The following is a 13,632-nucleotide window of genomic DNA, read 5'->3' as shown; positions in this document are numbered from 1 at the left end:
AGCGTTTTTAGCGCATGCACTGGATTAGCGCGTGCTACCTGAAAAACTACCGCCTGCTCAAGAGGAAGCGGTAGCGGCTAGCCCGCGTGGCATTTTAGTGCATGCTATTCTGCGCGTTAAGGCCCTAACGCACATTTGTAAAAGGAGCCCTAATTGAGAATCACATGGAAAGAGATATTGGAGGTTGGATGATGGCATTTTTCTAGACTCTTATAATGTTAAATAGCTAGAGGAGAACTTGAAAAATTATATTCAGCATAATGCCATACAGGAGGTGTCACCCCAGATGTTTTGGGAAAGGTTGAAGGCAGTGATGAAAGGGAGTCATTTCTTTGGGGGCATATCAGAGAAATGAACATATACAGAAGCAGGAAACGTTAAGGCAGCAATTAGCACAATTGGAAGAACACTCGATAAGCAGGGAGATCAAAGAAGGGGGACACTAAAACAATTGAAGAAAGTGAGGAAGGTGCTACATATGATGGAATTGGGGACTATTCATGTTCGCCTTCAAACAATGCACCAGTAATATTTTGAAGAGGGGAATAAGGCAAGCTTACTTTTGGTATATAAATTAAAGCAGAGACAAATGAGGAATCATATAACTATGATAAAATACTACAGGGGGAATATTTACAGACAATCACACAAAATTGGACAGGTTTTTACTCAGTATTATAAACAGCTCTACATGCCCCAATTGTTGCCCGCTGAAGCGGACATTAAAGCTTATCTGTCTAGAGCAGTGTTTCGCAAAACACGGTAAGCGCCGGCTATTGGGGGTTTGCGGCCTGGCTGCCACAAGGGATCCCTCCCTGCCTCCCGCTGGGATCTCTGCCTGCCCCCTGCTGAAGCCGCTGCGGCTGGGGATGCCTCCCTGCTTCCTGTACCACCCCTGAAGTCGACCCGGAGCCAACATACTCAATTCCACACCCCCCCAACTCCGAGCCATGGTGCATGCAGCAGCCAGCCCACAAGCCTTCCCCCCCCCCCCCCCACCCCCGAAGTCAATTCTGATGTTGGAGAGAAAGTCCCGGGCTCGGGACATCAGAATTGACGTTGGGGGGTGGAGGCTTGTGAGCCGGCCGCGTACGAGATACTGCTCCACCTTGACAGAGACTACACAATTGACAGGGCTAGGACTGATGAGGTTTTGCAGGTCATGTAGTTTGATCATTGTGCTATACAATTTTATTTAAAGTTATGGCTTAGAAAGAGTGAATCCGCCCAAGCTCAAGCAAGACTGTTTTGATTAAAAAGATCTGATATCAACACTGATATGAAATTTAAAATCCTTGAGTCGCTTGATGTCTTGCAAGCTGTGGATTTTTGGAATGTTGCTTTATTGGCTTCTCTTGCTACTGTTGCACCTTTGAAATCTTTTTTTTTTTTTTGGTTTATTGAAGAAATTAAGATTCTTAAACATACTCTTAGGCAATGTGAATGACAATAGAGGAAATACCCTCTAGAGCAGGGATGTCAAAGTCCCTCCTCGAGGGCCGCAATCCAGTTGGGTTTTTAGGATTTACCCAATGAATATGTATGAGATCTATTAGCATACAATGAAAGCAGTGCATGCAACTAGATATCACGCATATTCATTGGGGAAATCCTAAAAACCTGACTGGATTGCGGCCCTCGAGGAGGGACTTTGACACCCTTGCTCTAGAGTCACCCTTAGGGACAATAATCTGAAGTTGTAGTTAATTTATTTATTTAAAAAATTTCTAGTCCATTTATAACCTAAGAAGATTACAGAGTTCACATATCCAAATCCAGAATCAAATTAACAATGCACTTTCACAAACAACAGACAACCCAACAAGATACAACATCCTATAGTTCCCCTTAACTGTATCCATGACATCCTGTTTGTCTGTCTTGCCTGTTTAGATTGTCAGCTCTTTCGAGCAGGGACTGTTTTATTACTCTTTGTGACTCTGTGCAGTGCTGCGTGCATCTGATAGTGCTATAAAAATAATTAATAGTAGTAGTAGTAATAGTATAGACTTAAAAGAATGTTTTAACAAATAAATGTGTTTTCAAAAGATTTCAGATCTTTACATAGCCTCAATAAGCCATTCAAAGCATTCCATAGCCGAAGCTCAGCCACAGAGATTGCTGCCATCCATGTTTTTTTTATAATGTACCTCATGTGAATGTTCAAGCGATAACCTCATTGTTGATTGTGAGCACAAGGAACGATTTGATAAGTACTTCTTTAAAATTTGCACCAAGTACCATGGTGCTTCTCAATGAATTACATTGTATATTACGATTTTAAAATGCAAAAAAAAAAAAAAAAAAAGGATTATTTTAATACTATCATCGAATCAGCTCCTACTCGATCTAAAGAAATATTTGCTGTCGTCTCTTGATTGATATCTAATGTTATCCCTAAGGATTCAGATGAGACAATATTGAATAGTTAGGATTTTGCCCTAGGCTTCTGTAATAAAAGAGTGCCATACTTGGACAGACCAAAGGTCCATCAAACCCAGTATCCTGCTTCCAACAGTGGCCAACCCAGGTCACAAAGTACCCAGCAAAATCCCAAAGAGTAAAATAAATTTTTTTTTTTATTTTTTTTTTATTTTTATTTATTTATTTATAAATTTTTTACAATATTTCCAAGCATATACATCTTGTACAGTAAAGTGAGCTCAAAAGAAGAAATAAAATTACAAAATTAATATTTACTTCAAGGAAATACTAATCTAACTGATCTCACACTAGTCCTCTATATTATTGGATCCATAATTAAGAGTAGAACATATATAATTCAAATTAATTAAACAAGAAAAATCCTTATCTGACTAAAGTGCAGGAAACTAACTTTCCATGGACGTTGTTATTCCTTTTTCTAGACGTTTCATTGAGAGAAAGCTAATCAGTTGAGATGGTTCTGTAAATATATACTTCAATGATAGATATCTAACTACACATTTACATGGATATCTCAAAAAGAAAATACCCCCTATTTGTGTCACTCCAGGTTTTAGAATTAAAAATTCTTTCCTTCTTTTTTGAGTCTCTCTAGAGACATCAGGGAAAATCTGAATATGCTGTCCCAGGAAGTCTTTGGATCTATTTTTAAAGAAAAGTTTTAATATCCAATCCCTGTCTGGAGCCAAAGCAACAGACAACAAGAGAGTAGCTGGGACAGCCAATTCTCTATCCGATTGTTCCAGTATAGCCGAAATGTCCAATGACCTCTCCCGGGGTTCCTCAATTTTTTCTCCTTCTTTGAATTGGGGCTTAGCAGGTAGGTAATACACTCTTGTGAGAGGAGGTAAGGAGTTTTCAGGAATTTCCAAAATTTCCATAAAATATCTTTTCACCATTTCTCTAGGAGAAGTTGACAGGATTCTTGGAAAATTTATAAATCTCAAATTATTTATTCGACCATTATTCTCCTGCACTTCCAACTTCTTCCTGAGTAATATATTATCTTTAACCAGCATATCTTGATTTTGTTTCAGTAGCATTAACTCCTTATTTGTATTTTGTGTCTCTGTTTTAAATTGTAACATATCCTGCTTTAAAACTTTTATTTCTTCCTTTTGTTCTTTTAATTCTTTATCCAAACTTTTTATTTGAGGATTTAAGGAATTCCCCAGATTCACTACCAAGTCCCATAATGCTTCGAGTGTGACTGTAGGAGGTTTTGTAGGTGAGAAAAGTTGTAATGGTGTAGTATCTGAATGTTCTGAAATTAGCTTTACCTCAGTGACGTCTTGTATTCCTCCAACCTCTGTTGTCCCGGTCGCAAGTCCCGATGTCATATTCAGCGAGCCCTCCATACTAGCCTCTGTGGACAAAGAAGAAACCACCTCCTCAGGTGGATTCTGGTCCCGTGGAGAGCTGGCAGCTTGCGGCGTCGGTTGGAGGGGTGGTGTCCTAACGTCGGGGCTAAGAGTGACATCATGCTCAGGGGAACCCACCGCACTACTCTCCGGCGGTATCCCCAACGAGCTAGCGCCCGACCCTTCTTGTTCCCGTTGTAGGCGTCGGAGAAAATCATCAATAGTGACCACTGGGGTTAAGGGTCGCCGGGAGGCTCCTCCGGTGTTCCTTCCTCGTCTTTTCGGCATTATTAAGAAAGAAAAACTTCAACGACGCCCTCACTTCAGTAGACATGGAATAAACATCTTAGATCCAATAATAGGAAGCAGGATCCGATCCGGGTCTATGTACCCCAAATGAAATTGCCACTGCCGGCTCCCGGGCTCCACGAGGCTCCTAAGGGGCACCCAAGGGGCCCCTTCGGCCATGCCCTGCGGCCGCGCGGCTGCGGCCGCAACCGCAGCAGCGGGTGCTTTTAAGTTGTCGGAGACGGACCCAATGACGTCAGGGGTCCGTCTCTGTTAGTGCCTGTCAGCGCCGCCGACCAGGAAAAGGAAGCCGCCGCTGTGCACTCGGGACCAGCAACGGGACACCTCTCAGCTCTCCTCCAGTCCGGTAAACTGCTCCAGTGTGTCTACAGCAGCGGGTGCTTTTAAGTTGTCGGAGACGGACCCAATGACGTCAGGGGTCCGTCTCTGTTAGTGCCTGTCAGCGCCGCCGACCAGGAAAAGGAAGCCGCCGCTGTGCACTCGGGACCAGCAACGGGACACCTCTCAGCTCTCCTCCAGTCCGGTAAACTGCTCCGTAAAATAAATTTTTAAGCTGCTTATCCTAGGAATAAGCAGTGGGTTTTTCCAAATTCATCTTAATAACGGCTTATAGACTTTGCATTTAGAAAATTATCCAAATCTTTTTAAAACTCTGCTAACCTGATTTTACCACATCCTCTGGCAATGAATTCCAAAGTTTAATTACACATTGAGTGAAGAAATATTTTCTTCAGTTTGTTTTATATCTACTACTTAGTAGCTTCATCACATGCCCCTTAGCTCTATTGTTTTTGGAAAGGGTAAACAAGTGATTCCTATCTACTCATTATATTCCACTCAGTATTTTATAGACATCATATCATCTCCTTTGAGCCTTTTCTTCTCCAGGCTGAAAAGCCCTAGCCACTTTAACCTTTCTCATAGGGAAGTCATTCCATCCCCTATTATTTTCATTGCCCTTCTCTACATGTTATGTTAATCAGGTTTCCTATTCCACCTTTACCTATTCAGTTCAAGGTCAGATTACATAACAAGAGGTTGGGTCAGTTACCCAGTAAGTTACTATGGGCTAGATTCACTAAGCAAACCGATTGTGTACCGATCAGTTTGCAACCCTTTTGCGACCCGATTCACTAACCTTCTTCCCGGTCCGATCAGCACCCAATCTGATCCGTGCATGCAAATAAGGGAAATGCTATGCAAATTTTGGAAGGCAGCGATTCGCTAAACAATTTCTCCAACACCGATTGGGCTTGCAGATCAGAAAAAAGCGACTGCTGAAGATCAGTCACTTCTATCCTTGCCGACTCTCCTGCCCTTTAAAACCATGGGCTCGCTAAGCTTTTAGCGAAGTATATAAAAAATGAATTTTTCCTTTTTTATATATTCTGCAAAACGCATTGTGAGCCTGTGGTTTTAACCCGACGGTGCCCCACTCCCCGAACCAAAAAAAAAATCCCCCCTGCACTGATGCCCGCTACTGCCGTTACCCACCCACTCACCCCCTCCACATGCGCGAATGAATATGGCAGGAGGGATGCCAACTCCCTCCTGTCATCGCAAACCTGGCCTGGCCCACCTCACTCCCCATACCTTTAGCTGGGCTGGCTAGGCCAGGTCCACCCCCTCTCCATACCTTTAAAAACGTTAGGAGCAGGAGGGGTGCTCAGTCCCACCTGCTCCAAGCCTCCAATGACAATAAACTGCAGCCTCAGGCCACGACCCGGTGCACCATGTGATGCATGGGGAGGGGCCTAAGGCCCTGATTGGCTGAGGCACCTCGGGCTTCTCCCTTAGGAGGGGCCTGGGAGCGCCTCAGCCAATTAGGGACTTTCTTAGGGAAGAGTCTAATGATGTCCCTGATTGGCCATTGTAGTGAATCAATTGTTGTTTTAAAATTGGCTAGGAATCAGCCAACAGCGACTGACTCACTATCCTTTAGTGAATCTAGCCCTATATCTTTTTTAAGGATACAACACAGGGGCCCAGGGCCATGGACATAGAGCAAGGACATTGTAAAAAAGGGATCGGGACTGAGAGGGAACTTTTGGAAAAAGAACCTAAGGACGCAATGCAGGGGACCCGGGCCAAAGATATTGAGCAAGGACATTGTAAAAGAGGGCTCAGGTCTGAGTGGGAACTTTTTGAAAAAGGACCTAAGGGAGAATTGCAGGGGTCTTGTGCACAAATAAAACTGGCAAGCAGCACTAATAGAGAACAACGGAATCCAGAGGGACAACCAAAAACAGGGGAACAGGCTGAGGACGAAACAGACACACCACAGGAGGAGGATGACCGAGACGAGGCTTGGGATCTGGCAACTCACGAGGGGGCCAGGAGCGCCAAACCACGAGGAAAAACAGCAAGAAAGGCGAACAAACGGGACTTACTTTGCCTATACACTAATGCTAGGAGTCTAAGGGCTAAAATGGGAGAGCTGGAAATCCTAGCCAGCAAAAAGGGCCTAGACATAATTGGAGTCACAGAAACGTGGTGGACTGATGACAATGAATGGGATGTGGCTTTACCAGGATTCAAACTCTACAGGAGAGATAGGTCACACAAAAAGGGTGGAGGAATAGCGCTATATATAAAAGATTCCATACCTTCAACCAGAATGGAAACAACAGTAAGGGCGGACGACTTGGAATCACTATGGGTTAAGCTACCAGGAGGAACTGGAGCAGATATAAAATTGGGTCTGTACTATCGCCCACCTGGACAAACGGAAGAAATCGACCAGGATCTGGAGGCTGAACTGAGGCAGGTATGCAAAAGCGGAAGTGTGGTGGTGATGGGAGACTTCAACTACCCGGGATTAAACTGGAGTATTGGGCACTCAAACTGCATGAGGGAGACCAAATTCCTGGAGGTCACGAGGGATTGTTTCATGGAACAGCTGGTCACGGAACCAACATGGGGTGATGCCACTCTTGACCTAATCCTCAACGGACTAGGGGGACCCGCTAAGGAGGTGGCGGTACTAGCCCCACTAGGAAACAGCGATCACAACACGATCCAGTACAGGCTAAAAATTGGATCATCAAAGGTGAAAAGAACTACAACGACTGCACTTAACTTCAAAAAAGGGAATTATGATGCCATGAGGAAAATGGTGGGAAAGAAACTCAACGACAGCGCAAGGAAGATGGAGTCCAAAGAAAATGCCTGGACCATACTCAAGGGCACAAAGCACAGAACCTGTGCATCCCCAAGTACAGGAAAGGGTGCAAAAAAAATAGAACAAAAACCCCAGTGTGGATAACAAATGCAGTGAAAAAGGCGATAAGTGACAAGAAAGCATCATTCAAAAAATGGAAAAAGGACAAAACAGAGGAGAACCAAAAGGAACACAAAAAACACCAAAAGGAGTGTCATCGAGTGGTTAGGAAAGCAAAAAAAGAATATGAAGAGAGACTGGCAGGGGAAGCAACAAACTTCAAATCATTCTTCAGGTACGTTAAGGGGAAGCAACAGGAAGTGGGACCCTTGGATGATGGGGACAGAAAGGGAGTGGTAAAAGAGGAAAAGGAGATAGCTGATAGGCTAAATAAGTTCTTCACATCAGTTTTCACGAGGGAGGACACAACCAACATTCCGGAGCCCGAGGAGATCGTAAAAGGAGAGCAGGATGAAAATCTGGTCCAGCTAGAGTTGAGCAAGGTGGATGTCCTCAGGCAGATAGACAGGCTAAAGAGCGACAAATCGCCAGGTCTGGATGGCATTCACCCAAGGGTACTCAAGGAACTAAGGAACGAAATAGCTGAGCCACTTCGACAAATATGCAACCTATCCCTAAAAACTGGAGAGATTCCGGAAGACTGGAAAATAGCAAATGTCACGCCCATCTTCAAGAAAGGCTCAAGGGGAGACCCAGGAAACTACAGGCTGGTGAGCTTGACCTCGGTCCTGGGAAAGATGATGGAAGCACTGATTAAAGACAGCATCTGGGAACACATCGACAACTATGGGCAGCTAAAGTCGAGCCAGCATGGCTTCTGCAAGGGCAGGTCATGCCTCACGAACTTATTATACTTCTTTGAGGGGGTAACCAGCCAGGTGGATAAAGGGGAATCCATAGATATCATTTACCTTGACTTCCAAAAAGCCTTCGACAAGGTGCCACACGAAAGACTACTAAGGAAGCTATGGAACCATGGGGTGCAAGGGGAGGTCCACGGATGGATCAAAAACTGGCTGGCGGACAGGAAACAGAGGGTTGGAGTAAAGGGACATTACTCAGACTGGCAATGGGTCACGAGCGGAGTTCCACAGGGGTCGGTGCTGGGACCGCTCCTATTCAATATATTCATTAACGACCTGGAAGCAGGAACAAAATGTGAGGTTATTAAATTTGCGGATGACACCAAACTATATCGCAAGGTCAATAACATGGAGGACTGCGAAGATCTCCAAAAAGATCTGACAACACTGGAAAAATGGGCCAAAAAGTGGCAAATGAGTTTCAACATAGGGAAATGCAAGGTCATGCATATAGGGAAAAAAAACCCCGATGTTCACTTACAAAATGGGGGGATCAGCGCTAGGGGTGAGCGACCTTGAAAGAGACCTGGGAGTGATGGTAGACACAACATTGAAGGCATCGGCGCAGTGTGCCACGGCCTCAAGGAAAGCAAACAGAATGTTGGGTATCATTAAGAAGGGTATCATGACCAGGACAAAGGAAGTCATCCTGCCACTGTATCGTGCTATGGTGCGCCCGCACCTGGAGTACTGTGTTCAGTTCTGGTCGCCGTACCTCAAGAAGGACATGGAGGTACTTGAGAGGGTCCAGAGAAGAGCAACTAAGCTAATAAAGAGCATGGAGGACCTCTCATATACTGACAGACTGAAAAAGCTAGGGCTTTTCTCCCTGGAAAAGCGGAGACTTAGAGGAGACATGATAGAAACCTTCAAGATCATGAAGGGCATAGAAAAAATAGACAGGGACAGATTTTTCAAATTAAGGGGATCAATAAGTACAAGGGGGCACTCAGAGAAATTGAAAGGGAAGAGGTTTAGAACAAACGCCAGGAAGTTCTTTTTCACACAGAGGGTGGTGGATACATGGAACGCGCTACCAGAGGATGTGATAAACAGGAGCACGCTACAGGGGTTCAAAGAAGCTTTGGATAGGTACTTGGAAGACAAAGGGATTGAGGGGTACAGATAAGAGTAAAGGTAGATTATAGGGATGGGATTAGAGGTCAGTTACAAAATTAATCAGGGACCACTGTTCAGGCACTAGGCCTGATGGGCCGCCGCGGGAGCGGACCGCTGAGCAAGATGAACCTCTGGTCTGACTCAGCGGGGGCAACTTCTTATGTTCTTAATCAGAATTGCACACAGTATTTGAGTTGTGGTCGCACCATGAAGTTATACAATTTAACAACTTTGGAATAAATTTGAGAAAGCAACAAATGTAATTATCTCACTAGTTAGTTCCATCTCTAGATCATTTACAAATATGTTAAAAAGCAGCAGTCCCAGTAGAGTCTCTCGGGGAATCCCACTATGTTAAAAAGCAGCGGTCCCAGCACAGATCCTTAGAGAACCTCACTATCTATTCTTCTCCATTAGAATATTGACCATTTAACCCTACTCTCTGTTTTCTATCTTTTAGCCAGTTCTTAATCCCTAATAGGACATTACCTCCTATCCCATGACTTTCTAATTTCATTAGGTACTCTGTCAAACGCCTTTTGAAAATCCAGACATATAATATCAACTGGTTCACCTTTATCCACATGTTTATTCACCCCTTTGAAGAGTAACATAGTAGATTGGTAAGGCAAGATTTCCCTTGACTAAATCCATGTTGGCTTTGTCTCATCAATCCATGCTTATGTACTCTGTAATTTTGTTCTTTATAATAGTTCCTACCATTTTGCCCTGCAACAATGTCAGGGTCACCGATCTATAATTTCCCAGAGGCCTATCACCTCTGGAACCCATTTTAAAAATTGCTGTTATAAGAGTTTAAAAAAAATTTTACTGAATGTTTGTGAAAGTGTTGTGAGTAAATTATATTTATATATATTTTATTGTAACCCGCCAAAGAGTTTAGACTGAGCGGGATAAAAATCTGGAAATTAAAAATAAATGATTAAGGCTGAAAAAAAAAAAAATAGAAATGATGACACTGAGCCACACCTGATACAAGGAGGGTTAGGACATAAACAAGACTGTGTTAAGGAACCCATTCAAATGTTCTATAGGGAGGGGAAAATTATGGTAAAGATTAATGGTGTAGCTGCCTGAAGGGGAAGAGGTCTGAGAAAGAGCAGTTGTGGTTACTGAGCATATGGTCTACCCTGGTTTCTAATAAGATGGAGATTTCTTGCCACTACATGGTAGCAAAGCATCAGGGCTGCAGAAAGCACAGGAGTTGGCATAGCTTAATTAGTGTTCAGATCCAGACCGCCTCTTTTTCCTGCAGCTTTCCCAACCTTCTCCTCTAAGTTGGTATTCAGGGGGGCAGCACAACATTGGTGGGTGGGTCTGGGGCACACAAAGAGCATAGAGTACATGACACAGACTTTTCCTGCTCCTTAGTCTTAAGGGGATTCTAAATTCTATAGTCTAGATGCAGAAACCACTTTTATTACCGGATAGATCTAAGCTCCTGCACAACTTGTTCTACCCATATGTGAAGGTCTCATCTGCTCTTTCACAGACCTGATGGGGCATATGGATGACCCTGGGCAAGTCACTTCACCCTCCATTGCCCCATGAACTAAAATTAAGACTGTGAGCCTACTAGGGAACGAAAAAATACAATGCATATGTAATCCACTTTGATTGTATCACAGAAAGACAGTATATCAAGAATCAAACAAGCAATATTGTACAGTACACAAGCATTTAGAGGAGGGAGTGCAAAGCTTACATAATCCCTGCAAAATCAGGTCTTAAATCATACATTCTACTTTATATCTATGAATACCATCCCCACCATGATCGCTGAATCGCCGTTGTTTCTGATTGGCTGATATACTCCGCTGGACCTTCAGGTGAGCAGGGGATGGCACACAACTATTATTCAAATCACTGCTGGGTCGAGACCTTTGACAAAGATTGCTATTGGATATGGACTCGCTTCCTTCAAACTAGGAGAAAAATAAAATATACAAATCTCTGCTTTTTAGGTCCTAATAGCACAACTGAAAGCCATCAGCATACAAAATAAGTATAAACATATAGTGAACCAGTTCATATTCTGCTGTGCTCAATGTACTTCAAGCTTCTTCTGTAAAAGCTTTGACTGTGAAATGATAAGTTCTTGTGTATCATGGCTATTCTGCTCTGCATTGACAGAAGGAAGTACGTCATATAGGAGTATTTACTGCCCATACCTGTGTGTATGTATAAGACCTGCTTTGGCCCGGCTAGGCTATGAACCATCTTTCGCGGGAGCCAGTAAGGATGCCTCTCAGTACCGAGCAGCAGCGCCAAATCGCGCTTCTGCTTGTGCTGCTCAGCAGCTGAAGGAACTCACAACAGCCGGTGGGGATCGGCAAAATGAGGTATGAAGCTAGGGCAGGGAGGGGGGCAGGAGGAAGAGCCTGGCGGCGGCAGCCTACAATAATTCTGGAAGAGGGTGTATTGTTGGCTCAAATATAAACCAGGATCCCCATTTATGGGCCAATTTTTTGGCCCAAAAATCCCGGTTTACATTCGGTACATTGGCAGAAAAATGGTATATTAAATCTAATAAAATTAAAGGTGCTAATAGGCAGTAATAAATAAAGTCACTTACTTCAGGTGGTTTTCTGCCCAGAAGCAGATAAGTAGCCATAACTTCATCATACTTTTGGTTGACTAAAGATTCACTAATTTCCTCTCTTGAAAATCCCATGGAGACCATGACATCTATTTAAATCACACAAGTGTTTTAAGACAGACTAACATTATTAGCAGAAAAATGTTTACAAACACACACACACACACAAAACAAAGCAATATGTTTTTCTATATGTCAACAAAATTTTTCTGATCTGAAGAAAGGGCTTTGCTTCAAAACAAAACTTCAAAAGTTAATCCAAAAATGCATGGTTAGTCCAATAAAAAAAGTTATCACCTTATTTCCTTTGTTTTGTTTTATTTCTATATATGACCAACAAAATTGTATAGATTCCCCATAAAGTCAGTTTTACTTCCATCAAGGAATTGTATTATTTTCTTGTAAAATATTTTACCACGATAAGAATTAGAAATAGACTACCTATTCGTTTGCTGTCCTTAAAATCTGGTTCAGGTTCAATATATGGTTTTAATTCTTCTTCTTCATGGCCAACATTCATCCATCGATCCTTCATAATTTGCTAGGAAATAGAAACAATCACAAATAAAAAAACATTATACCTTTTTATAAATTAAACTTCCCAAAATCTTCACATAAAGAAAATTATATTGAAAATAAACTATATTTTCACTTTCCCCATATTTGAAAACAAAAAAAATCAAACCCCCACCCCCCCAATACCCACTTTCCATATCCCCAACCTTTCCCCTCCCATCCCCCCCAATTTGGAGCATTGAGATTAAGCATCAAATTAATGCATCTCAATAGACATATATTTGGTCTCGGAGGATGAAATGTACAATGTCTGCGTCTATGAGGCAAGCATGATTTTTCCTGTTGCATAGAGCACTCTGTTCATTTACAAAAATTGGATTGCTCTAAGTCTAATAGATGTTGGCATTGTCATCTCGAAGCTGGAACTTTAGATCATTTATTGTTTTATTGTCCATTCATTAAGGCTTTTTGACAGTCTATTTGGGATCAAATAAATTGCTTGTAAGAAAATCATGTAGCAGTCATATGACACAATTTTATTTGGCATGTCTATGAGAACTAAATGTCAAATATCTGCTAATAATAACAAGCTTTTGATGATATTGACAGGAGTTGCCATCCAACAAATAACATATAATTGGAAGGATTGTAAAAGACTGAATTATTGTTTTTGGTGGAATTCAGTTTGTCACGTGTATAAAATGGAAAGAGCGTTGGCAGTTCAAAAAGGTTACTTTAATAAATTTAAGGATGTATGGAGACCATTATTAAAGTATTATAATGAATAATTTACACTTTTCCCAATTTTAATACTCATGTGGATTTGGGGTGTGGAGGGGGATTCTTGGTTTTCCACTAATAATATATTTATGAATGACATAAGATATTATTTTCATGTGGTATATTTTAGTTGTATATGAATTTGGGAGGGGGGTGGGGGTTAAATCTTTTTGTTGTCTGATATTGTAGATTTTCAAGCGATGTTGTACTATAATTGTTTGATATTACTGTACACTTGATGTAAGTTATAAAATGAATAAAGAAATTAAAAAATTAAAAAAAAGAAACAATCACAAATAATAGTCTCATGGATTAGTTATTAATGAATTTACTGGGTAGCTTGAATTCTGCACTGAGCTATTTAGATCACATAAATTGCAATAATGGTAATAATAATAAAAGTAAAAACAAATTAAAAGTATGCAATGCCTTTTCCCC

At 42.0% G+C, this 13,632-nt stretch overlaps 1 protein-coding gene across 13 annotated transcripts in view; it reads right to left on the bottom strand.

The window, feature by feature from the left end:
* MARK1 (microtubule affinity regulating kinase 1) overlaps positions 1-13,632 on the bottom strand; it is a 229,325-nt gene that overhangs the window by 40,450 nt on the left and 175,243 nt on the right. For all 13 annotated transcript variants that reach the window (XM_033936869.1, XM_033936872.1, XM_033936868.1 and 10 more), the window contains 3 exons: positions 12,340-12,439; positions 11,875-11,987; positions 11,071-11,224 (listed from right to left, as the gene is read on the bottom strand). In XM_033936869.1, the coding sequence (XP_033792760.1) occupies positions 11,071-11,224; positions 11,875-11,987; positions 12,340-12,439 (367 nt within the window). The remainder of the gene's footprint in view (positions 1-11,070; positions 11,225-11,874; positions 11,988-12,339; positions 12,440-13,632) is intronic.

This window comes from Geotrypetes seraphini, chromosome 3 (assembly GCF_902459505.1).
Source record: "Geotrypetes seraphini chromosome 3, aGeoSer1.1, whole genome shotgun sequence".
NCBI lineage: Eukaryota > Metazoa > Chordata > Amphibia > Gymnophiona > Dermophiidae > Geotrypetes > Geotrypetes seraphini.
The sequence above is the reverse complement of the archived record's forward strand: the minus strand, read 5'-3'. Positions and strand labels throughout refer to the sequence as shown.